This window comes from Schistocerca serialis, chromosome 5 (genome assembly GCF_023864345.2).
Source record: "Schistocerca serialis cubense isolate TAMUIC-IGC-003099 chromosome 5, iqSchSeri2.2, whole genome shotgun sequence".
NCBI lineage: Eukaryota > Metazoa > Arthropoda > Insecta > Orthoptera > Acrididae > Schistocerca > Schistocerca serialis.
In genome coordinates, this window is record NC_064642.1 from 141,636,064 (window position 1) to 141,662,624 (window position 26,561).

Genomic DNA, 26,561 nt, shown 5'->3' on the forward strand with positions numbered 1-26,561 from the left:
GGTAACTATAGCTGATTTGCTGAAAGAGTAGTATGTGGTTTGGCGCACAATAGTAGACCAGTAAACATTCTGCGCTTTCCAAAACTACGTCTATGGTGTGCACAATTCGTGCAGTGACCAAATTTCAGCAAGGTAGTGTTGTTGTCCTGCTCAACAACTGGACATGAAATGGTGTCGGTGATGCAAGGATCGTGCACAGGCTAGTCATCTTTGCTCCAAATGGCGCCAATATGCAGTGTACCATCTACAAGAAAATCGTCTAACATCTGTTGAATCTCGCAGAAGACTCCAAGAAAAGGTTTTCAGACTGGCATTAACAAATATTCTCCCCACCTCACTCTGTATGGCTTCAACACACAGGATGCCAGCAGACCATCATCATAATAATACCGATCGCAGAGGTCTTTAAACTCAGTGTTTTGAGATCAGGTAGTGACGGTCGATAATTTAATTTTAGACTCTTAATGATATAAACAAACTTCGAGGTATAGCAACAGTTTAAGCTCGTATTAATTTTCCAAACGACGACAGCAAAACTCAGTGCATGCATTGCAACATAATCCAGTGATATAACAAAACTGTCGACCCCACTGTTTGCACGCATTGTTGATGGCAGGGGAGTAAACGTATTCATCGAAGTGTGTATTTCACGGGCAAGTCGACGTGCGCTTATTGACGAATATTATCCGACACATCCGAACATAAATTTCTTTCCCCGGGAGCTTGCCCAGCCATATGTAGCTTTAACTTTAAGGTTCTCGTTCACAGTGACAAATAATCCCCAATTAGTATGACTGTGTTGAACTTTTGTTTGTACATTCGTTCACCTTCACTGGCACTACATTTTGCCACATCACATGTAAGGTACCTTTCTCTAAGTTCCTGTAACAAGGAGCGCTTTATCTTCCACAGCCAGTCATTCATGTACAGCAAACAGCGGTAAACTTCACTGTAGACACATCACCGACGATTGTATCTTTATTAAGGTTTTGCTGCCAGCGATACGGTGGGCAGTTGTTAGTTATGAAACAAAAATTTTACAAATTTGTGCCTCACACCCATTGAGCGTCTCAAGTTTTATACCGCTCTTTAGGACCTTTTCTGTTCATATGATTTGTCCCTAAAGATTTGGGATCCCTTGAACGTGCAGATAATAAATAGACTAGTAATAGATCGCACGCAGCCTAATAAGTAATAAATGGAGCGGGATGAAACTTCAGTACATTGTACAATAAAATAAAATCATCCACCATGCACTTTTAAGTAGTTTACTGAGTACAAATCCAGCTGCATGTTTCAATACTGAATTGTACAATACACTTTTTACAAGTTTCAGTAATAAGTGTAAAGCGAGGGACTTCAAAACAACATTATCATTAAAATATAAGTTTTTCTGACTGCGCACACGGTGCCTAGATACTGGTGATATGCAGTAGGTCGCTCGCAGACTCATAAAGCTTTCTGCGCGGGGACCGCTGGCAATTTGCGATAAAGCGGCGTGCGTCAGCAAGGCCGAGCCGCTGACGTCTGGTGCGCCACTGACGCGTCCATACGGTACCTGGCTCTGATAATACACCGCCCTGCGAATAACCCACTGGCTCAACGACAAAGACCGAAGTCGAGTCCAAAGGCACTGCCAAAATATTTGACTGATTCTTCAGATACATCTGGCAGCTCATCTCCAGCTAGATTTCTTTCCGTTCCCAGTCTACTTTCCCTTGCTGCGGCACACTATCCTCAGTGACTAAAGTCTAGGACGACATACCAAATATTATATGAAGTGACAACAAGGACTTTAAAGAAGAAGTAGGACTAACATTAAAATATAGTTCTACACAGCGAAACTTTGGATATGACATCACAAATAACAAATGAAGCTGTAGAATATTTTGTCGAGAAGGGTGACCTGTGTTTCAAGTAACATATTCTGCGTGAAAGAAAAATCGTTGGAGCAACGAAGGGTGCCTGGCGACTGGAATAAAGCGCATGTCACAGCCGTTCTAAAGAAGGGCCGCAGGACATTTACGCACACAATTAGAAACCTACGAGGGCAGTTCAATAAGTAATGCAACACATTTTTTTCTGAAACAGGGGTTGTTTTATTCAGCATTGAAATACACCAGGTTATTCCACAATCTTTTAGCTACACAACACTATTTTTCAACGTAAACCCCATTCAATGCTACGGCCTTACGCCACCTTGAAATGAGGGCCTGTATGCCTGCACAGTACCATTCTACTGGTCGATGTCGGAGCCAACGTCGTACTGCATCAATAACTTCTTCATCATCCGCGTAGTGCCTCCCACGGATTGCGTCCTTCATTGGGCCAAACATATGGAAATCCGACGGTGCGAGATCGGGGCTGTAGGGTGCATGAGGAAGGACAGTCCACTGAAGTTTTGTGAGCTCCTCTCGGGTGCGAAGGCTTGTGTGAGGTCTTGCGTTGTCATGAAGAAGGAGAAGTTCGTTCAGATTTTTGTGCCTACGAACACGCTGAAGTCGTTTCTTCAATTTCTGAAGAGTAGCACAATACACTTCAAAGTTGATCGTTTGACCATGGGGAAGGACATCGAACAGAATAACCCCTTCAGCGTCCCAGAAGACTGTAACCATGACTTTACCGGCTGAGGGTATGGCTTTAAACTTTTTCTTGGTAGGGGAGTGGGTGTGGCGCCACTCCATTGATTGCCGTTTTGTTTCAGGTTCGAAGTGATGAACCCATGTTTCATCGCCTGTAACAATCTTTGACAAGAAATTGTCACCCTCAGCCACATGACGAGCAAGCAATTCCGCACAGATGGTTCTCCTTTGCTCTTTATGGTGTTCGGTTAGACAACGAGGGACCCAGCGGGAACAAACCTTTGAATATCCCAACTGGTGAACAATTGTGACAGCACTACCAACAGAGATGTCAAGTTGAGCACTGAGTTGTTTGATGGTGATCCGTCGATCATCTCGAACGAGTGTGTTCGCACGCTCCGCCATTGCAGGAGTCACAGCTGTGCACGGCCGGCCCGCACGCAGGAGATCAGACAGTCTTGCTTGACCTTGTGGCGATGATGACACACGCTTTGCCCAACGACTCACCGTAGACATTCTGCAAGCGCCTATGAATATCTGAGATGCCCTGGTTTTCCGCCAAAAGAAGCTCGATCACTGCCCATTGTTTGCAACGCACATCCGTTACAGACGCCATTTTAACAGCTCCGTACAGCGCTGCCACCTGTCGGAAGTCAATGAAACTATACGAGACGAAGCGGGAATGTTTGAAAATATTCCACAAGAAATTTCCGGTTTTTTCAACCAAAATTGGCCGAGAAAAAAAATGTGTTGCATTACTTATTGAACTGCCCTCGTATATCGTTGACGTCAATCTGTTGTAGAATTATGGAATACGTTTTATGCTCAAGGATTATGAAGTTTTTGGAGAACGAAAATCCGCCCTGTAAAATTTAAGCGGCCTCTGCAGACAGAGACCTTACGAAACTCAGCTCGCTCTGTTCCTCCACGAGACCCATAGCTTTGTACACAACAACGTTCAGGTTGACGCCGTGTCCTTTGATTTAGGAAAGCATCTGACAACGTCCCGCACTGCTGTTTAGTGAAAAAAAATACGAGATCGAGTATCGGACAAGATTTACGACTGGATTCAAGACTGCCTTGCAGAGAGAACTCAACATGTCGCTGTTAACGGAACTATATCTCCAGATATGAAAGTCATTTTTGGAGTATCCCAAGCAAGTGTGATAGGACCGTTATTGTTTAAAATGTATGTAAGTGATCTACTAGAAAGCGTCGAACGCTCTTTAAGACTCTTCGCAGATGCTGTCGTTGTCTATAACAAGTAGCAATACCACAAGACAGGATCGATTTGCAGAATGATCTGCAGAGGACTGATGAATGGTGCAGCCTCCGGCAGCTGACCCTGGATATAAATAAATGTAACATCGGAAAAGAAAGTCACTGCTGTGCAACTACACTACTCATGAGAAACTGATGGAAGCAGTAGGCCTGTCTACCGCAAAATGTCTAGTAATAACTATCCAGAGCAATTTAAGTGGAATGAGCACATAAAATGATTACCAGAAAAGCAGACGCCAGGCAGATTCATAGGAAGAATCTTAAGGAAATTTAACTCATCCACCAAGGATGTGGCTTATAAGGCGCTTGTTCGACTGCTTCTTGAGTACTGTTTATCAATATGGGATTTTTACCAGGTAGGACTAATAGGGGGGGAGGAGGAGGGAGGGAGGGAGGGAGGGAGGGAGGGAGGGAGGGAGGGAGGGAACACAACGAAGAGCGGGGCGTTTCGTCGCGGGGTCGTTTAGGAGGCGTGAAAGCGTTACAGAGGGCTCAACAAACTGCAGCGGCAGAGGGGTGTTATGCACCACAGAGAGGTTTCCTACTGAAATTTCGAGAGAGCATTTTCCGGGAAGAGTCGAACAACGTATTACTTCCTCCCACATATGTATCGCGTAATCACCGCGACAAGAAATTTCGAGAAATTAGAGCCAATACAGAGACTTACAATCAATCATTCCTCTTACGCGCCATCCGCGGTTGCAATAGGGGGTGAGGGGGGGGGGGGGGAGAATTCAGTTAGTGGTACCTAGAGTAACCTCCAGCACACACCATTAAATGGCTTGTGGAGCGTGATGTAGGTAGCAGAAAAATGACTTGAATCTACTACATTTTATCGAAATTAAGTTGTGGAGCATCTGGCGGTCCTAAAACACTTTGGAAGTCGTGTTAGCATAGAGTAGTAAGATGTAGCGTAAAGAGATACAAAGCTGGATAGAAACAGCTATGAGGCAAAAAGGAAAAAAAATGCAAAGTGTAAGCATTTGTTTAGAAACTGGGAAATACTCAAGATTAAGTCGAGCAACAAGTTCCGCATAGTAAAAAATGAAGGTTATACGATAACGAATGGTGTATTTACTTAAAAACTTACTTGTTCTGGAGTGTAGCTGACCTGCAGTATTTCAAGAACGCACGTGCTTTCTCGATAGCTATGCATACGGCAGCAAAAAATGAGAGAGGCTATGGAAATAAATACTACAACAGCATGAAAAGGAATAACGGGTAAAAGCTGCTGAAGTGATCACTCTGAAACGGGGCGCGCATGTTCGCCAGATCCTCTAGATTAGGGTTGAACAGTATAAACAAACGACCGGAAAGAAATACTGAGCGGCATCTATCTCTCGCTTCAGGTGACTACCGATACACTGTTGCGTGATAATCACCTGCCGGCCGAAGTGGCCGTGCGGTTAATGGCGCTGCAGTCTGGAACCGCAGGACCACTACGGTCGCAGGTTCGAATCCTGCCTCGGGCATGGATGTTTGTGATGTCCTTAGGTTAGTTAGGTTTAACTAGTTCTAAGTTCTAGGGGACTAATGACCTCAGCAGTTGAGTCCCACAGTGCTCAGAGCCATTTGAACCATTTTTGATAATCACCTGTCAGCGTCGCACAGGCAACAGCCATCGGTACAGCAACCCCTCCATAGCCATCTTGAGTTCGGACTGTCCAGTGACGTTCCAGAAAACAGACGTCTATCGTCACGTAAAAACTAAAATACACTACTGGCCATTAAAATTGCTACACCAAGAAGATATGCAGATGATAAACGGGTATTCATTGGACAAATATATTATACTAGACCTGACATGTGATTACATTTTCACGCAATTTGGGTGCATAGATCCAGAGAAATCACTACGCAGAACAACCACCTCTGGCCGTAATAACGGCCTTGATACGCCTGGCCATTGAGTCAAACAGAGCTTGGATGGCGTGTACAGGTAAAACTGCCCATGCAGCTTCAACACGATACCACAGTTCATCAGGAGTAGCGACTGGCGTATTGTGACGAGCCAGTTGCTCAGCGACCATTGACCAGACGTTTTCAATTGGTGAGAGATTTGGATAATGTGCTGGCCAGGGCAGCAGTCGAACATTTTCTGTATCCAGAAAGGCCCGTACAGGTCCTGCAACATGCGGTCGTGCATTATCCTGCTGAAATGTAGGGTTCTGCAGGGATTGAAAGAAGGGTAGAAACACGGGTCGTAACAGATCTGAAATGTAACGTCCACTGCACAAAGTGCCGTCAATGCGAACAAGAGGTGACCGAGACGTGTAACCAATGGCACCCCATACCATCACGCCGGGTGATACGCCAGTATGGCGATGACGAACACACGCTTCCAATGTGCGTTCACCGCGATGTCACCAAACACGGATACAACCATCATCATGCTGTAAACAGAACCTGGATTCATCCGAAAAAAATGACGTTTTGCCTTTCGTGCACCCCGGTTCGTCGTTGAGTACACCTCCGCAGGCGCTCCTGTCTGTGATGCAGCGTCAAGGGTAACCGCAGCCATGGTCTCCGAGCTGATAGTCCATGCTGCTGCAAACGTCGTCGAACTGTTCGTGCAGATGGGTGTTGTCTTGCATACGTCCCCATCTGTTGAGTCAGGGATCGAGACGTGGCTGCACGATCCGTTACAGCCATGCGGATAAGATGCCTGTCATCTCGACTGCTAGTGATACGAGGCCGTTGGGATCCAGCACGGCGTTCCGTATTACCCTCCTGAACCCACCGATTTCATATTCTGCTATCATTCATTGGCTCTCGACCAACGCGAGCAGCAACGTCGCGATACGATAAAACGCAATCGCGATAGGCTACAATCCGACTTTTATCAATGTTGGAAACGTGATGGTACGCATTTCTCCTCCTTACACGAGGCATCACAACAACGTTTCACCAGGCAACGCCGGTCAACTGATGTTTGTGTATGAGAAATCGGTTGGAAACTTTCCTCGTGTCAGCACGTTGTAGTTGTCGCCACTGGCGCCAACCTTGTGTGAATGTTCTGAAAAGCTATTCATTTGCATATCACAGCATCTTATTCCTGTCGGTTAAATTTCGTGTCTGTAGGACGTCATCTTCGTGGTGTAGCAATTTTAATGGCCAGTAGTGTAGCATAGTGTCTATGAAAACCATCGTCAGATCCCAGTAGATCGTCGCTCTGAAGACGACCACTGCCGAGATGATCTCTTTCTCCCCGCAGGGTAGGAGATTTTCTCTGCTCGGTGACTGGGTATTGTTTTGTCCTTATCTCCGTACCAACATAACTGACACTAAAATCATCTGCATGGTATCACATGAAAAGCCTACCCATATGCAACTTCATACCAGGGTAAGGGTTGGCCCTCGTGAATGTTTCGAATTGTCGAAGCACACCATCTTATCTTCCATTGTTGAGATAGCGGTATGGACACGCCCCGAAAGCCAATTTATACGAAAAAAGTCGGTTTTGTTCTGTAGGTATGTTTAATGTTACAAACAGCCACCACCTAATATCCAAAAGAATTTTATTCGATTTTACACTGGCATTGGAAGCGTAAATTATTGTGCCAACGAAGGAAGTATGGCGACTTCCCAGTCCGAAGGAGAAGAGCTATCGTCGTTATTCACGCCCACGCGACCAGCGAAAGAGTAAACATCAGCTGCGTGCATGTAGTACAAGAACGGTTCAAAACTGGGCCGCCCTCCAACATGATGGGCACTGGAGTTCCACTTTAACCGGTTCCACAATCATGGGCTGGACACGTGTTGGAGCCCACAGTCAACGAACAAACCTGCAATGTCGAGCGGCGAATCATACATACAGCCAGTTGTGATGGAGAGATTCGCCTTTGGACACCACAAGTGACCTCGACGTGCCTTATTAAGGGAACCTGGGCAACAACATTTACTTCAGATTGGTTTTACAGCCCGAGGCACTGCCTGTCCAACTGGCACCGCAAAAAAAAAAAAAGCCATACTCCGGCAGTACAAGTCCAGCCACATATTGCGAGGATGTGAGAGTGTTGGAAGAAGAACAACGGGCAACACTACAAGCCTGGTTGCACAGTCATCTGACATACGATCGGTCGGAAACGTGTCAATTTTCTTCAATAACCCTTGGAAGTGGAATTCTCCACGAATGTACCAGTGTGCCCACAGACACTGATTGCATCACAGAGTCTGTTCTCCAAGTTTCACTTTATGTGGATTTCTTAGAAATATTTTTATATTACTACACACGTGATACGCAACGACGTCCATTTGCATCGCATGTAATTTTTGGTGCTGTTATTTTTGAAAACGTCGCTGTACTTAAAGAAATGTGGGTCTGAATACTTCCTTGTTCTTTATGTCGCAGTGCGTCATCTTTTCTGTCTTTATATGTATTACATTAATTCACTTTTTATGAAAACAGTATCTGGTTCACGTGTGAAGAATGCTAAGGAAGAACATAATAATGAATTTCTTTTTAAGTTTTAGGTCAATTCACAACACACATTCATTAATAACTACAGAAGAGCGTAATGTTCTTTGATGGCAAGAAGGGGGGAGAAGGGGGGAGAAAATTGGGGGAAACGCTTATAAACTTCATCCACGAGGAAAGTATTACACATAGCGTTACCTGTTTGTCGTTACATGTACTCATTTTCAATATCTCCTTAACGTCACGATGATGTAGCAGATCATACGTCGATCAAACGGTGTCAACGAGAGCATCCTAATGTATTTAGTTCCATCCCGTTCCCCAGGCCTCAGTCATGGCCTTCTGATGGTTTCCCCCTCGGACGTGCGGCTGATTGAAGGAAATAGGAACTGCGACCACAACTGTCCCACTCTCAGCTCTGTGATGAGGCGGCAAAGAATCATATCGTAGGAAAGAGCGGGGTGCTAAAACAATCTACTCTTCCCGATTAACCCGTTAATTGCCAACGAATTTAAAACTTAATGTTGTCAACAATGATAATGCTTTACACAATTTACCTGTAGGACATTTTTCTTTCTTGTTTAAAATTTGAAGTATCAGTATTCAGTCCATTGTTGTAGCTTACGAATACTGAATCTGTTGGCGTGAATGACTGTTAAAAACAGGGTCGACAAAAAAAGTAAGTACAGGGCAATACATGAGTGTTTGAATTAAATTTTCTCTGTTGGCTTGTAATAAATTGTCTAAATTATACGCAGGATTTCTTCGGAATTTCTAAATTTGTTTTTAGCATGATTTATGTTGGCGAAAATATGTTGCCACTGGGCACTTGTTTTGTCTTTCACGTGCGACGACAATTTATGGATTGTGGACAAAATAATACATTTTCCTGAAGCAGAACGAAACAGAGCGATACGATCTGTTGCTATCATCCCTCCTTATGAGGTACAAGGTGGAGATACTGATGAAGATTCAGAGCCGGCCGGAGTGACCGAGCGGTTCTAGGCGCTACAGTGTGGAACCGCGCGACCGCTACGGCCGCAGGTTCGAATCCTGCCTCGGGCATGGATGTGTGTGGTGTCCTTGGGTTTAAGTAGTTCTAAGTTCTAGGGGACTGATGACCTCAGATGTTAAGTCCCATAGTGCTCAGAGCCATTTGAAGATTCAGATTTATCAGATGATGAAGTTCAAGGAAAATCATGTCATTTCCCTGCACGTATACTAAGGGTACAAGAAAAGTTCAGTTCGAGGAAAATGTACACGCTTTAAATGCAAAGGGAAAGAAGGAAGGCACACTAAATTTTGCAGTGAATGACAGAACTGAAGGATAAGAAGAAATTGAGAACACTGCAGGCATTCAAAGTGCGCTTACTGCTGCGAATACTGAAGGAAATAAGGAAGTGCACGTCAAGTCAGAGCTTTGCAGTGAGTGGAGAAAGTCAAGGGCTAAAAAGAGGTAGAAGCTGAGGTATATCCAGGGATTCCAACCACATCAACTGTTATAAATACGAAGGGAAAGAAGAATGGGAGGCAAAGCAAGCCAAGGTCAAGACGAAGATATTTACGATTCTGCAGAGCCTCCAGCCTCATCCAAACGCTCGAGAAACCAAACCACGTATGAAGCCCATCACCTCAACTTGGGACCAAATGAAGAAGCCAAGATGGAAACTAAAAGTAGTGTGTGTGTCTTATGCTCCGCATTTATTAGATTTTCTTTCAAATACAATAAAATCCCCGCTGGATTCTTTTAAAAAGTATTTCTCTGAGGGAGTAATAAATTTTATTGTTTCTCAAACAAATTTATATGCTGCATAGATAGGTAATCATAATCTGAATATTTCCTATGATCAGTTATGCACTGTCATGGGAATACTGATTCTCTCGGGTTATCATAAATTACCAAATACCAGAATCCTTTGGTAGGAGGAACCTGATTGCAAAGTAGCTTTAGTTTCGGGATCGAAGACACGAAACAGATTTGAAGAAATCTTGCGATGTACACACTCGAATGACAATACAAACATAAATGAAGATGGGTTTTAGAGAGTGAGGCAACAGTTCAACTTTCTCAATGACGCTTTCAGTTAAGTTCCATCTGGAAATACAGTGTGTGTTGTTGAGAGTACTTTACCATATTACGAGAGGCATGGGACTAAACAGTTTATCAAAAGCAAGCCATTTAGATTTGGTTTCAAGCTATGGATTTTGACAAATCCTGATGACTACATTATACAAGCAGAGTCTCAGTGGGGCACACATACGAAAATACCTGTCTTTGATCAGGGTGTGGGTGAAGTGATTGCTTTGATTCAGCGCGGAAAATACTCCAGGTGGAATAAAAAACTACTGACAATTTGTTTACGACAGTTCGTTGCTAGAAGAACTGTGTTGAAGAAACCTAGGTGCCGCAGGAACAACTCGAGAGAACAGAGTTGGGAAGCAAATGAATTTGCCATCGAAGAATGAGTTTGGAAAACAAGGAGGAGGAAAATATGTTTCAGTATCTAATGCAGATGACAGCAATCAGATGGGATGACAATGCAGTAGTGACAGTTCCTTCCGACTATGATTATGTACAATCTTTACGAATTGTGGAAAGATTTAGCAGAACAGAAATAAAGAGAGAAACGATAAAGATGCCTGACACTGTGGAACAATATAATCATCGTATGGAAGGGGTTGATCTGAAATATCAATTCACAGCTCTATATAGGACAAAATTAGGATTAAAAAATGGTGATGGTTTCTGTTTGCGTGGAGTACTGACATATGTTGCGTATAGGGGTGTTTGCTATATCGGAGGTGGGAAATGATCTGCCGCATCTTCAGTGTCGTAGGCAAGTTGTTCTTCGAATTTTGAAAATCCACGGAACCCCAAGAGCAAAACTTAGCCTATCATCACAATTTCTTCCATTAGATGATATAAGGCAGGACAGAAAACATCAACTCATATTCTAAGAACGATCTAAGTATCGCAGATATCAGGTACGCAGAATCGAACTGTGTGCATACGTGTGTGTGAAATGTCAGGAACCACTTCATCCAGAATGTTTGAGGGGTTTCGTAAATCTTGAAATACCTCTAAGCTAAGATTCAGATGAAAATTTTTCTATCTATATCCGGATGCCGCTCCAGCTACTGCCGGGTCTGGGTGTTGACGAGTCCTCTCCATTTGGCTCAGTCCTCCCACCACTTTTCTTCCTCCACTTGCTGCCAGGTCACACCTCTCCTTTACACAGATATTCTCACTCCCATTTTCCCCTATGTTTTTGGGCGCCCTCTAGGTCTTTTCCCATCCATCTTTAGTTCTTCCATAATTTTGGGGAGACTCTGCCCATGCATCCTCTTAACATGCCCATTCCATCTTAATCTCTTTTTTTTCAATTTCTTCTCTCATACTTTCTTGTTTAAGATCCTTTATAACCTCTATATTCCTTACTCTGTCCATTCTTGTTTTTCCCTTAACTGCTCTGAGAAATGTCATTTCCCCTGCTTGCAGTCTGCTCCAGTCCCTTTCTGTCACTGTCCATGTTCTCCACCATAGATGACAATAGGGAAGTAATAAATCTTATACATAAGGATTTTTTCCTTTTTCTGAAGCTTCCTTATTCCAAATCAGGTGTTTCATTGGTTGGTAGAAATTGCCTCCCTTCTGTAACCTCCTATTAATTTCATTAGTTATTCTTCCATCCCTAGATATTTCACTCCCTAAATAAGTGAAACTTTCTACCACTTTGAGGGGTTCTCCATTCAAGGTAATATTTCCGTTGATACATTTCTCTCTTCCAAATACCATCTTAACCTCTTTTTTCAACTTCTTCTCTCATACTTTCTTGTTTATTTTTAATCCACACCTTTTCGTTATTTCCTTCTACGCATCAAGTTGTAACTGTACATCTACCTCTTTACCACCCCATATTACCATATCATCTGCAAAAATCATCTTTTTGTCTTTTGCTTTTTCTATATCGTTATGGTTGTTGTTGTTGTTGTTGTTGTTGTTGTCTTCAGTCCTGAGACTGGTTTGATGCAGCTCTCCATGCTACTCTATCCTGCGCAAGCTTCTTCATCAAATGGTTCTGAGCACTATGGGACTTAACATCTGTGGTCATCAGTCCCCTAGAACTTAGAACTACTTAAACCTAACTAACCTAAGGACATCACACACATCCATGCCCGAGGCAGGATTCGAACCTGCGACCGTAGCACTCCCGCGGTTCCGGACTGAGCGCCTGAACCGCTAGACCACCGCGGCCGGCGCTTCTTCATCTCCCAGTACCTACTGCAACCTACATCCTTCTGAATCTGCTTACTGTGTTCATCTCTTGGTCTCCCTCTACGATTTTTACCCTCCACGCTGCCCTCCAATACCAACTTGGTGATCCCTTGATGCCTCAGAACATGTCCTACCAACCGATCCCTTCTTCTAGTCAAGTTGTGCCACAAACTCCTTTTCTCCCCAATTCTATTCAATACCTCCTCATTAGTTATGTGATCTACCCATCTAATCTTCAGCATTCTTCTGTAGCACCACATTTCGAAAGCTTCTATTCTCTTCTTGTCCAAACTATTTATCGTCCATGTTTCACTTCCATACGTGGCTACACTTCATACAAACACTTTCAGAAACGACTTCCTGACACTTAAACCTATACTCGATGTCAACAAATTTCTCTTCTTCAGAAACGCTTTCCTTGCCATTGCCAGTCTACATTTTATATCCTCTCTACTTCGACCATCATCAGTTATTTTGCACCCCAAATAGCAAAACTCCTTTACTACTTTAAGTGTCTCATTTCCTAATCTAATTCCCTCAGCATCACCCGACTTCATTCGACTACATCCCATTATCCTCGTTTTGCTTTTGTTGATGTTCGTCTTATATCCTCCTTTCAAGACACTATCCATTCCGTTTCAATTGCTCTTCCAAGTCCTTTGCTGTCTCTGACAGAATTACAATGTCATCAGCGAATCTCAAAGTTTTTATTTCTTCTCCATGGATTTTAATACCTACTCCGAATTTTTCTTTTGTTTCCTTTACTGCTTGCTCAATATACAGATTGAATAACATCGGGAAGAGGCTACAACCCTGTCTCACTCCCTTCCCAACCACTGCTTACCTTTCATGTCTCTCGACTCTTATAACTGCTACCTGGTTTCTGTACAAATTGTAAATACCCTTTCACTCCCTGTATTTTACTCCCTGCCACCTTTAGAATTTGAAAGAGAATATTCCAGTAAACATTGTCAAAAGCTTTCTTTAAGTCTACAAATGCTAGAACTGTAGGTTTGCCTTTCCTTAATCTTTCTTCTAAGATAAGTCGTAGGGTCAGTATTGCCTCACGTGTTCCAATATCTTTAACTGCCCTATTCATTCCCTCCATCACAACATTAAGAAGTGCAGGAGATAGAATACTTCCTTGCTTAAGTGCTTGTCTTATTTCGAAGTATTCTGAGTTTCCCAATGGTGTTCTAATTCTACAACTGTGTCCTAGTAGATTGTCTTTATTACATTAATGTATCCATCTTCTGTAATTAGCTTCTTCATTTCTTCCCAGTGTCTTTCCCTGTTAACTGAGTCATATGCCTTGTCTATGTCTATAAAAACCGTTATCACCCTTTTGTTATACTCCCAACTTTTTTCCATCAGTTAACAGATAGAAAATATTAGGTCAATCGTGTTTCTTCCTTTCCTAAACCCATGCTGTTCTTCACTCAGCTCCTTTTCTATCTTTTCATTTACTCGATTTAGTAAAATTCTTTCAAATATCTTGGTTGTATGACTCATAAGGGGTATTCCTCTGTAGTTTTTACAAAGTCTTTTATTGCCTTTTCTGAAGATGGGAACAATGTCTCCTCTTCGCCAGTCGTCAGGTATTGTACTATTTCCCACACACTTGATAGTACTCTATAAAGCCACAGCATTCCCACTGGACCTTCTGCTCTTATAATGTCCACTGATACTTCATCAGGTCCTGGGGCTTTCCCCCGTTCATCTTCTTCACAGCTTTTTCCATTTCTTCCAATGTAATTTGTCCTAATTCTGCTTCCCTACTTCTCTCAATTTCTCCATTATTTGTTGTTTCCTCGTGTACCTACTCCTCAGCGTTTAACAGTTTCTTAAAATGTTTTGATCCAGACATCATTTATATTCCCTGGATCTTCAATCACAGTACTGTCCTCTGTTTCCATCTTTACTGATACTTCATAAGCCCTCCTTTTATTTTTCATCATTTTATAGAACATTTTCTTATTGCTCATCATATCTTCAAATTTTTTTGTAAATTCTTCCCATGCCTTTTTCTTTGCTGTTTCCACTATTTATTTGCACTACTTCTTTTCCTCTAAGTATCTCTTATGGTCTTCGTCATTTTTAGTTTTCCACCATTTTCCCCATGCTCCATTTTTTCTTCTAACTGCTTGGATTGTGATATCATCCCACCAACTTGTCTGTCTTAATTTTTCCTTTCCAGATGTACTACCACATACTTTTTGTTGTGCTTCGACTGAAGTGTCTTTGAATAAACTCCATTCTTTTTCTACATCACAGAAAAATTCTTTTGGAAATTTTTGTACTCATCGGCACTTCTACTCTCCTTCAGTTTCCAATGCTGTATCATCATCACTTTCTTCTGTTTTCTATTTTTCACACACTGATTCATTTTCCATTGTCCTGCCAGTAATCTATGGTCTCCATCTGCACTCTCACTTGGAATTACCTTCACATTTGCTTTCTCTCCCCATTCCCTATCTATTAGAATATGATCAATTACACTCTTGGTTTTTCCATCCCAACTGTATTTCGTGACAACATGACTTTCTCTCTTCATAAACCAGCTGTTTGCTATTTTCATTCCATTCCCCTGGCACAAATCCAGGAGTCTTTCCCCTTCTTTATTTCTGTCTCCATATCCAAAACATCCCAACATTTGCTCAAATCCCTTTCTGTCTTTGTCTACCTGTGCATTAAAATCTCCCATCACTATATTAGAACTCTCTGTATGGTTTTTCTAACTCATTTTCAAAGTCCATCTTCTCTTCTTCGCTACATCCCACTTGAGGTGCATAAATCTGGATTACTTTTAGTGTTTCTTTTTGGAATCTCAGGTTTGGATTATGATCCTGTCTGATATATATCTCACACTTTCAATACAGCTTTGTACATTCTTATTCACCATCACTGCCACACCATTTCTTCCAAACCTGTTACTCCCACTCCATTTTTCTAATGATTCAAAACTGTTTTGATTGTTTAAATATAGCTTTTTTTTAAAAAGTAAAGTAAGAATGTGTAATAAAAACAGTTCGAAAATAAAAATTGTAGTAAATCTGGAAATGTGTTTCATTTCTTACCTTAAGTGCCCACTGGCAACTTTAGTTCCATCAGTATTCATGACTGTACAAATGAAAATTAAACTGAAATTATGTTTTTCATGTAAACCTGATACAAAACAATAACTAACAACTACCTCTAAGCAGAAAAACCGAACTTAATAATTCTGGGCACTAATGGGTTAAGTAGGGAACGAAAATCACAAAAAATAAGTTTTGTTAATATTTCTTCATATCAGGCCAAACCAAGAGTCAGAGGTTTCGAATGAAGCGAGAAAGTAAGGTAGATAACCAACTCCGATCCCAACTGATGCACACGCACCACAGTGACTTGTGCTCTGTGGGCTGAAATGTTCTCCTGCAGAAAGCTCTTTCTTGGTTCTTTTTTGACAAATTTGTTTGTTAAATCTTTTAACTAAGCGCAATAGAGTCTGGTATGGTTTTTACTCTGTCCAAGCAGTTTATTAGGCTATACCTGGGTATAGCGAAAGAAAGAAGGACAAGCCGGCCGAAGTGGCCGTGCGGTTAAAGGCGCTGCAGTCTGGAACCGCAAGACCGCTACGGTCGCAGGTTCGAATCCTGCCTCGGGCATGGATGTTTGTGATGTCCTTAGGTTAGTTAGGTTTAACTAGTTCTAAGTTCTAGGGGACTAATGACCTCAGCAGTTGAGTCCCATAGTGCTCAGAGCCATTTGAACCAAAGAAGGACAAAAAGGAAAAAAAAAAACTTATCAGTGATCGCCGTTTCACACACGACCAGGTGGTCTTGTATGGTATATTTGCTCTTGTCAGGAAATTGAACTGTGATACTGGACCCAAGCTTAAACTACTTTCACGGTCCTGGGCAGAAGGCGCCTAAACACTGATCCGTAGTTCATCGGCGTCAGCTTTTGTCAAAAGTCAGCAATTGCGACAACGCTTTTTCATGTACAGTTTTCATGCAGGATGTACTATATTCGCTTCACTGAGCTGACTTAATATCAGCTATGCGGCGCTTCTTCATTTTTGGTATTTCACTACCAAATCACGAACTTTTCAAAAAAATGGTTCAAATGGCTCTGAGCACCATGGGACTTAACATCTATGGTCATCAGTCCCCTAGAACTTAGAACTACTTAAACCCAACTAACCTAAGGACAGCACACAACACCACGAGGCAGAGAAAATCCCTGACCCCGCCGGGAATCGAACCCGGGCGTGGGAAGCGAGAACGAACTTTTCAATACTCTTCTTTGTGGTGACTTCAACTGGCCGACATGAGCGTGGTTTTCCTTTGGTGCTTCTGTGCCCAAGCTTAAGAGATTTATGTCTGAAGCTAAGGATACTGTTTGAAGTCCCGTCGACGACAGATCGTTACAGGCCTAAAGCGATGAGTAGCATCGTTCAATCCACCGACTGGGTGGTAGAGATAATTTCGTGGTTCGCTGAGGCTCATTAGAAGTTTTCTGTGTGTCCGTTGACAGTTTGTTGGATACCATGCTGCTTCCCACCGTTCAAAGCATGTTCAGTCTCGTGTCATACTGGTCAAAAAGTTTTAGTGACCGCTGCCTCCTTGAAGAAGTGAGTCAAACAGTTATCCCGAAGTCTGGTGTTTTATTAGCGGTGGCTATACTGGATGTGGTTTTGCTAAGAGAACTCACCCGACGCGCAGTTGTAGAGGACTTTCAGTTCAACGAGGAATCCACATCACGAGGCACAGCGCATTTATCAAGCATGTTCAGCATTCCTAGACTCGAAAGCTAAGAAAATTGTCCGGGGAACACCAAAATTGTCAGATGTTTTAAATTTTCGTTATGTAAATATTTGATAGGTACGGAGGCACCAAGCAACTCTACAAATGTTCAGAATGTGTTCTGACATTTACTGACGGGGCGTGTTGTCCGCAGTTTTGGCTGGTGCCGTGATGGCAGCTGCTCCTGAACTAAAGGAAATACGACATCATGCTTGGAAGTACATACGTCTCTAAAGGATGGTCTGTGAAAGGAAAACGTACAGTCGACACTGAGAACAGTAAAGACATAGCAGTAGAGCGAAGAAACACCGCTGTTTCCTTGTTGGGATAACTATCCAGACATTCGCTTGAAGCTATTAAGAAAACCCAGGGAAAACCAAAATTGAGGTTACTTCAGCTTTCTGTAGGAGACAGCGCTACAGGTTCTTCATGCTCTGAACAGAGGCATTACATTTTATAACTGGTAGGACACGCAACGTGCAATTAACCTGCAGGCAATTCTGAGCTACTTTAGACTTTAAGCGTTTATGAGTAAATACGACACACTACAAACAGTTGCGTCAGAAATGTGTACTCACGGAACATTTTTACATGTTGCTGGATTTTTTGACGATATGAAATTGATTGTAAAACCAGTTTCAATAAGCTGCCAATTATGCAGGTTAATGAGGACCCGAAGCTGCACGGACAACCGAAAAACACGAATAATCAAAAATACACCTTTTTTACCGGAAACTATTTACCCTATTTACCAAGCAGGCTCCATGTCGAAATATCGGTACAGTCAAAACTAATTTTGCTCTGCATACTAGAACAGATCAACGCATTTTAGCGCACCGGTACCATCGAGCACTCTTCTTCACTTTCTTCTTCTACTGAACACACATCCTGGAGGAACTTTTACGCTGATGTCAAGCTGGCATCAACCTCTGACAACGGCTTGGATGCTAACGCGCCTATCTGACAACACCAAACTTCCACCTTCGCGATGATCCTTGCTTCGTTCTCTAGATACGGTCAACCACTCCTTGATGCCGTGACAAATAAAAACACCTACGGCCATCCTTATGATTTTATTCTGTCGCTACCAGTTTCAACGCTTCAATGCATCATCTTCAGGCTGTTCTTAATGCGGTACAGGTTGATATGATCCCCATGCATAACATACCAGTTGCCAGCATTACTGGATGCGCAGATAATGTGTCAGCACTCCAACCATCAACTGCCAACTCGGATTGTTTTGGATTTACACCGAACCACAGCTTCTTACTTTTACTGATACAGAATTACGGCATACTTCAAAACAACCGTGACTTAGGTGTACATCGGTTCCGCTCTAATTCATTCAAATCTTCCGATGGATCACAGGGTAATGAAGTAAGCCTTTCAATGTTTCATTAAAAAATATAAAAAAATGCGAATGTCTATGGCTTTCGTGAATACTGTTACAAAAACTCTTTAGTCATTAAATAAATGTTTTGAAAGGAGTCTGCATTGAGCAACAACTCTGTCAATATTTTTTAGGCTACCATGACTGTTTCTCAAGGCGAAATTACTTACTCAATATCTTTAAGATGTAAATGAGATGATAATGAAAGTTGGTCTTTCTGTTTACGACTAAGGCATGTGCTTCGCCTTCATCTGGAGCCTCCCAACAGTGCCGACCTGTTAGTGGGTAACACAACCTCTACAGAAGTAAATTGTTTTTTTTCTTTTTTCGTCTTCTCATTGGTGTAGTATTCTAAATTTCTCATTTGACTTGCGTATAACATTTCCCACAATTTCTATTGTTCTGTAGTGGATAAAATTTTGGGTTGAATTTAATAATTAATTCCGGAAGATGAACTCTCAGTATTGTCATTATAGAAGTTAATTATTTTAATGGTAATCAGATTGAAAACGCTGTGTGAGTGTATAATATCTGTAGATGTATCCAGTAATACTGGCGTTGTGAAGAGTCATTTCTAATGCTTTGCGCCAGGCCGCTGAAAACAGCCACCGAGAAGCGCTTCTCTGCAGCGCATGGAGCATTTACAAGACGCTGCGCGGTGCGGCGATACAGGAAAGAGAAGTGACTCTTTTGTCGCCGCTTTGATCTGCCGCTGCTACCGCGTCGCCGTGTTTTGGTTCCGTGAGCAGGATATCTCTCTTTTACTTCTCTTACTGAATAACGCCGTAATTTAAAAGCAAATCCTGAGTGCCACTATTTATCGAAGGACTAGTAGTTAAAGGTTTACTAAAAAGCCAGCCAATTTATCAAACTCTGTGACGGCTACAAATGGTGAACATATTCGTGTCATCAGGCAGCTAACTTTGGGCCGCTTTGTTACAACAACAAAAACGTTTGCTCTATATTGTTGGCGATGTACGATTCCCACCACACTCATGTTCATTGATATTTAAGCAAATAGAAGATCACCAGATTGATCTGTGTTCAAGAATTGATTGCTTTGTAAGAAGTTAATTGACGATAAAACCAAATTTCCTCAAACCAAGCAGTTGTATGAAGGCTGTGATTACTTTCTTCCTGTAATCGTTGATTATTAAAGCTTCGGTATGTGACCTTTCTTACTGCGATATTAAGGAACAATTTCTTTGAAAAGAGTTTTCAGGTACAGTCTATTGATTGTATGGCTAGAAAACAGGTGAATGTATTTCGACATTCTTGCTGAAGAGTGAGGAAATTTTGATGCGCTTTAACTGTATCTCCAGAATTTGCTGAACATGTAAAACCTTGTGTGCTGCACAGATTTGTTCGTGACCGAGGCAGATACCGAAGATAGTTTGAGTCTTCGTGTTTCCGTGATGTCAACAGACCCAATACAAGCGGGAAGACATGTGAGTGACGTTCACCAACTGTCGTCCTCTCTGAAGAAAGATGCCTTCAACTTCAGGTGAAAACTTTAATTTTCTGCAGTTTATCTGAATATTCCTCGCAATCCCCATTGCACTGCGATGGATTTTTTTCAGCTTCACAGACGACGTGTTCTGTACTCACTTGCTTCTCTAGCCAACAGTATGGCATGCACCGCCGTACCACCAAATAACAGTACGCAGCAATCCCTATATGTCACGAGGCGACTGTTAAGACGAGGCGTTACCCACTGCTTGGGCAGTCCGCAGCACCACCGAATGGCGTAGTGTGTAGCCGCTACTGGTAGCAACGTTCCGCCAATGGTGGCCCGGCGATAGTTCGCCACTCAACGCCACAGAATAAGTGTGCGGTTTCTGAAGGCTGTCTCCTATTTTTATCTCCCCCCCCCCTCCCCCCACCACCACTAAGGGCGCGGAGGCAGGAGCTGCCCTTACCTGCCCTTCGCTGAGTACGCCCTTGCCCATGAAAGTTTTAGCTGCGCTATCCCATGTGTTTTGGTATACTGGGACGGGGGTGGGGGATCGGATATAATGGATGGTCAGAAACAGGCTAAGCTTGAAAGTGTGTTGCAGGGTAGGTTGTGCTAAGAAATAATTCTTAAGAAAAAAATTCAATATGTTGCGCCGTTTCCAAGTTAATTCGCTTGAAGTTAACCAGTCAGGTCATTGCGCGCTCAAATTCAAGCGGCCCGATGGATGTAATTAGTGTCAGTTGTTCTCATCGCATAGATAATAGAGCACGAAACTGCTATCTTTGGTTCGGGTTCCATTCTTACTAGCGTCCAATGTCCTCTTTGTGTATCGCTCTCTTGTTCAGTTTTAAGAAACCAAACGAAGCACACGTGTGGTGGGTGACACCGTCTCTGGCGGGCCGCTTGAATTTGCGTCCCACAAGCTTTTCAGGCTGTTTCTGACCACCCTGTACAATGATTCCCTTACATAATATTGCCTGTGACTGATTTCTTAACCCTTCCCGTGACCGGTCCAATAGACGGTCGCTAAAATTTTGCCTTCTTAATTGACAGGTTGACCTCAATACGTCACTATTCTGCAGAAATATTTTACTTTGACACAATTTATGAAGAACGCTCTCCATAGTCCTGTTTCGCGTCATAATTTTACAATTACTTTTTCGGTTACGCAGACCGTGCGTACGCAACTTTTAACAAAGTCGATCGCAGATATTCCGAAAAACGAGGCGCTCCGTCACGAGTTACGCCTGCGCCGTATGCTAAACGTCGTTCACGACAACGTAATTACCCCGCGTGAATTCCGCCGCCTCTTTCACGGCGGGAGACAAGTTGCATTTCCTTCTGCGGAACCCGATTTCTCAGTTCGTCATGCGCAACAGCGACCGCGTCATCGGGTGGGCGAAGGCCGACGGCCACTCGTGTACAGCTATGCAGAATTCCGGGACGGCTAGGCCTAGTGCATTATTTCTCTCATCGGCGTGGTTTCCGTGAGCGAAGGCGTCATGAGAACGCTTCAAGGAGGCGTTACGCACGAACAGCATGCGGTCATCGTCGGGAAATTCCTAAGTAAAATACTGTCATACCTCAGTGTCTCATGGTCCAAAGAGCCACGTTTCGTATCACAACTTCATTAATACAGGTAAGTGTGTCTATTTAACATATCGCGGATTAAACAAGCATTATGTTTCTAGTCGTTACTCTGAGCGCCTGAAGTACAGGGGCAGTTAAATGAAACCGAGGCAGATAGATGAAAAAAGTAAGTAAACTGTTTCAAAAGTAATCACCACTACTGTTATTACATTATCTCATTGTGAGACAAGACGGACATTGCCTTCATGGACAGAAGTATCCAGTTGACTGCGGTCACATGATTGTGCCTAGGCATGCATCTCTTCGTCCGAAGCAAATCGTCAGCCACGAATATCTTCCTTCAGGGCACCAGATTTGTCCAAAGCTGTTTCGATTACGCTGCAGAAGTTTCGCTGGGAAGCCCTTACACATCCTAACACAGTGCCGATCTCTCCCGTGCGACTTCCGTATTTTGGAGCAGTGAAGCAAGGAAGACATTCGTAGCCGTCAGTTTGCTTCGGACGAAGCACGGGTACAATCATGGTTCTGTAGGCAACCGCAAACACTTTTCCATGAAGGCATTGACCGTCTTGTCTCACAGTGGGAAATGTGTCAACATTTACTGCAATTACTTTTTAAATAATAAACAGTTTGTGTACTTTTTTCCAGCTGTCTTTTTCATTTGAGTGCCCCTTTAGTTTCGCGTTCCCGTTTCTTAATACGTATCCCTTCACTTACGGTTCTTTTCCATTCCTCCTCCATTGTCTACTGAACTTAATTCCTAACTTTTACGAACGACACTTACACCAATTAAACAGAAAATCATTAATCCATGAGCGATTTCCTCAAACATTTGCGAGAAATTGAAGTGAAATCTTATGCGTTTCCTCTCATCACACCAAAAGCAGGTCTGCTGGAACGATCTAAATGAAACTGTTTTCTGGCAGTGGTGAAACAAGTCCAATTAATACGTCGAGGGTCATAGTTGGCGGACGCCTCTGAACAGCAGCCTTCATTAGCAAACGAACGCCTCTTCCTTTTGTTTCTGTTTATCATAACCAGCTGACTCATTTTTCGTTCTCTCTCAGTTCTTTGATACGTTGCGTTAATAACATGCTTTTCCTGGAAAACCACACTTTGCACTTACCCGGTACTTGCTTCCTCATTAAAAAGTTTAGCACGCAATTCTCTACGTATTTTTAACACTTAACAATACAATCTCAGGACTTAAGTATGATATGGAAAGAGGGAAGAAATGCACAGTTATATCAGGAGTAGTATCGTAGTAGTACTTTCATCGAGACAGAATGTACACTGCATTGATTTCGTCAGAAAACACACAACGTAAACAAGCGAATGTAAGTCTCTTGCGGAACCTTTGAATAATTTTGATGTTAATGTGTCGATTTCTTCTCTTTACGAGTCCCGGTAAATAGTGGATATACAAAGTGTGCCCTACAACTAGACGACAATAACGCCACCACCTCTCACGGACGCGTTGAACAAAGCACTGATACAGTAGAGAATTCATCTCCCGAAAGCATAGTTTCGTATTTGCCCGACAGAGTGTAGTGTAGTCCAGGATATCTAGCGAGCTTATATAGGCGCCCTATTCAGTCGCTCAGAGAGCGTAAAATTTTTGTATGCCTCATACCAAGCGGTTTATTCATTTCAGCCATTCACAAACATCTTGTATAGACTGGATTTTTCTGCATTAAACGTCGTCTACATAACGCGAATATACTATGTATTGTAATTGTTATTGTAATTGATAATGCTACTCGATGTATACCGGTATGCTGGGAATGCTGTAATCCAATCCCGTTGTTCAGGAGAAGTTGGGGTATATCAATATTAGCAGCCTATAGATCATAAGAGAATCAACTGCATCAAGTTTCTGGTACTTCACACGATTAGCTGCCCTCGCTTTTGAATGTCATACATTCATGGACTTGGCCGATTTCGTCTATACAGTATACTCTTTTTGAAAGTGGATAATACTGGTTTAAATACTCATTGTTACATGTAGAAACGGTCTCGATGGAAGTACGATATCTTTCAATAAATTTTGAAGCATTGCAGAGCGTCACCAGAATACTAATGTACCTATGGTATGAAATTTGTTTGAACATAACGTTTTCAAAAATAATGTATTTTACTGGGACGCTTATAACTGCTCTAATGAGTTTCTGCCAATCAAGGGGAAAAGTTTATTCATCTTGCTGATCTCCCCCTCCCCCCCCCCCCCACCTGCCCTTTGCTCCTAGAAAATAAGATCTTTGAGAAACTTATGTTGCATCCTGTCCCACCTCACACTCTTCAAATTAGTATCAGTTTGAGGAAAGCCACAATGCAGCAAGTGCATCCAGAGCGATCTGCTGTGCATATGTGATTCGCTATGAAAGTTACAAAAACTGTGACCCTCCCCCGGCTGACACACTGTGTATGCCTTGTCACAGATTATTTCTGTGATCTTTGTACCTTAAGGTAAGCATGTGACAATGCACAGTGTACATTAATCTTAGGAGTGAGGAATGAGATTGCAGTGTCAGAAGAAGGGCAAAAGCAAATTTAATAAACTGTATGTTCCAGCAAGCATCAACAAACGTCTTTAGTAGTACTACCAGGCATTAGGTCAAATGATTTCACTCACAGGAACTAGTTTTGTGCCTAGGTAATGAGGACGTATTCCCAAAAGCAGTTGTATTGTTTTCAATCCAGCTGAGTAAAGTAATAACGGAGCATTTTCTGCAAGAAGAAGCATGCACTGCAACTGTTCTTCACTTATTAAGAGTATATGTAATAAAGAAGTAAATAAAACATCTCACATGCATCAAACCTAATACCTATCAGGTATATCCCAGAATAACATGTGTAGATATACAATGTTTGAAGCAACTGAAGTTAAAATGCTGTCTATGCATTCCAGTAATTTGCTAGCCACTGATGGAAGTTTTCTATTTGATTTCCAATAACAAAAGGTGAAAGCAAGAAGCCCACCATATTTGATTCAGTATGTTTGCAGTTTCCATTCTACTGAAAAAACACCATTTGTCATCTCTGCAAAATATTTTAAGACAACATTCGTTTTCTCCTTTGGTGCAATTTTTTTTACCAACAAACAACTATGTTTCCAAATTTGGAGACAGGAGGAAATCACTTTGAGCTAAATTTGGAGAGTAGACTATATGAACAAACTTTAAGTCATTCCACACACTTTTGCTTCTGTGAATGCCACATTGTGGGATAATGAAAGAGCATCACTTTGTGTACCAATTATAGTCGTTCATCATTCCACTCTTCTTTCAATCTATATGTCATCCACTTTATTGTGGATCTGTCTAGCAAAATAATCTTTCCAATGAGTGTTTTTAATAACCGTATAAAACTTTTTTTTCTGTGTTCCACTGGAGTTTTGTGTGTTGAATGTAGTTGATAAACCATGAATAATTCATAGCAGTTTAGTCCATGTTAATGCATTTTTCAACAGATGCTCCATTTAGTTAATGTAAGCCTCTATTTTGCTAGTTCCATATCCTTGAGGCTACTCTTACAGAAAGTTATCAGCAGTGGATTATGAATTAATGTAATTGATTGAAAACATGAAAAAGTGAATGAATGAACAAATAAATAAAGGAAGGTACAGAGTGACTATTTCGCATATACGTTGCTATGTAGCTGCCACGAATGGCATATCACCACTATGAGAGAGTAAAATAGTTTCAAATTTAAAACAAAATCAAAATCAGTTATTTACATACCCATAAATTTTGGCCTCTTCTTTTTGTACACAAATAATGTATAAACTGCAACTCCCATCAGAATGAATGCCAGAGCAAAGAAGTAACGTGGTGAGGGATCTGTTACTATTGGTACCAGAGTCAGAAATAATGCCACAATGATTGTGAAAATTGGTACTATTAAAGGCACCTGTAACAAAAAGCATAGAATGTTATAAAAATCCATTTAATCGGATTAGAACTACATCTGCAGTTAAGTGCCCAGAGCACTTAACTTTTACCTATCAAATCACATAATTTACTGAAACCGAAGCAAGTCTGTGTTAATGGAGAGAAGTACAGTACATCAATTAAAAACTAGAATATCATTTGAAGAGAATATTTTTGATCATTGAGTATTTTCTCTTTCACTTCTTAAAATGTAGTAAGTAATAATACAGTACGAGCAGATACAAACAAAAATTGTGATTTATACAAGACCTGAAGAAATAAGTTACTTAAATTAACACAGGAAACATTTTCTTAGTGGTGTTCTATATATTTGAAATTCATTTGTTTCATGCTGAATCTTACAGATGCCTATTCTTGCCACCACCCACCAATTCATTTTCACCACCCACCCATCTGGGATTTTTTTGTATCAGTCTTGTATATGACTTCAACAGTTCCACATTTCTGAATTATTTTACATACATTTATAAAATGTATTGATCATGTTAAAATCCATGATTATACTTTATCATTATTAAATTCCAGTACTAATATTATTGCACTGTGGAGAAGTGGTTACTTAATAAACTTAGCACTAACGTTACAACCTATCAAAATTATCATTCTACTGGAATTTATTTTCTTTGAATCTGTTATGAAATGTATTCTACCTTAAATTCTTGCTCACATTTTATCCAAGCAATTTGAGAACTTTCGTTCTTCTGTGTCCTGACCATTACAGTTTATTAAATTTCTACATGTGTATGGACATGAGGTGCCAAGTCCATAACTTGATAATGTTGAATACATGGAATTTCCGTTCCTTACAACAGTTACTGTTTCTTTATACGGC

General features: G+C 41.8%; 1 protein-coding gene across 2 annotated transcripts in view; it reads right to left on the reverse strand.

Annotated features, from left to right (window-relative positions):
• LOC126481506 (b(0,+)-type amino acid transporter 1-like) overlaps positions 1 to 26,561 on the reverse strand; it is a 438,794-nt gene that overhangs the window by 18,781 nt on the left and 393,452 nt on the right. For both annotated transcript variants that reach the window (XM_050105301.1, XM_050105302.1), the window contains one exon: positions 25,520 to 25,688. In XM_050105301.1, coding sequence (XP_049961258.1) covers positions 25,520 to 25,688 — 169 coding nt within the window. The remainder of the gene's footprint in view (positions 1 to 25,519; positions 25,689 to 26,561) is intronic.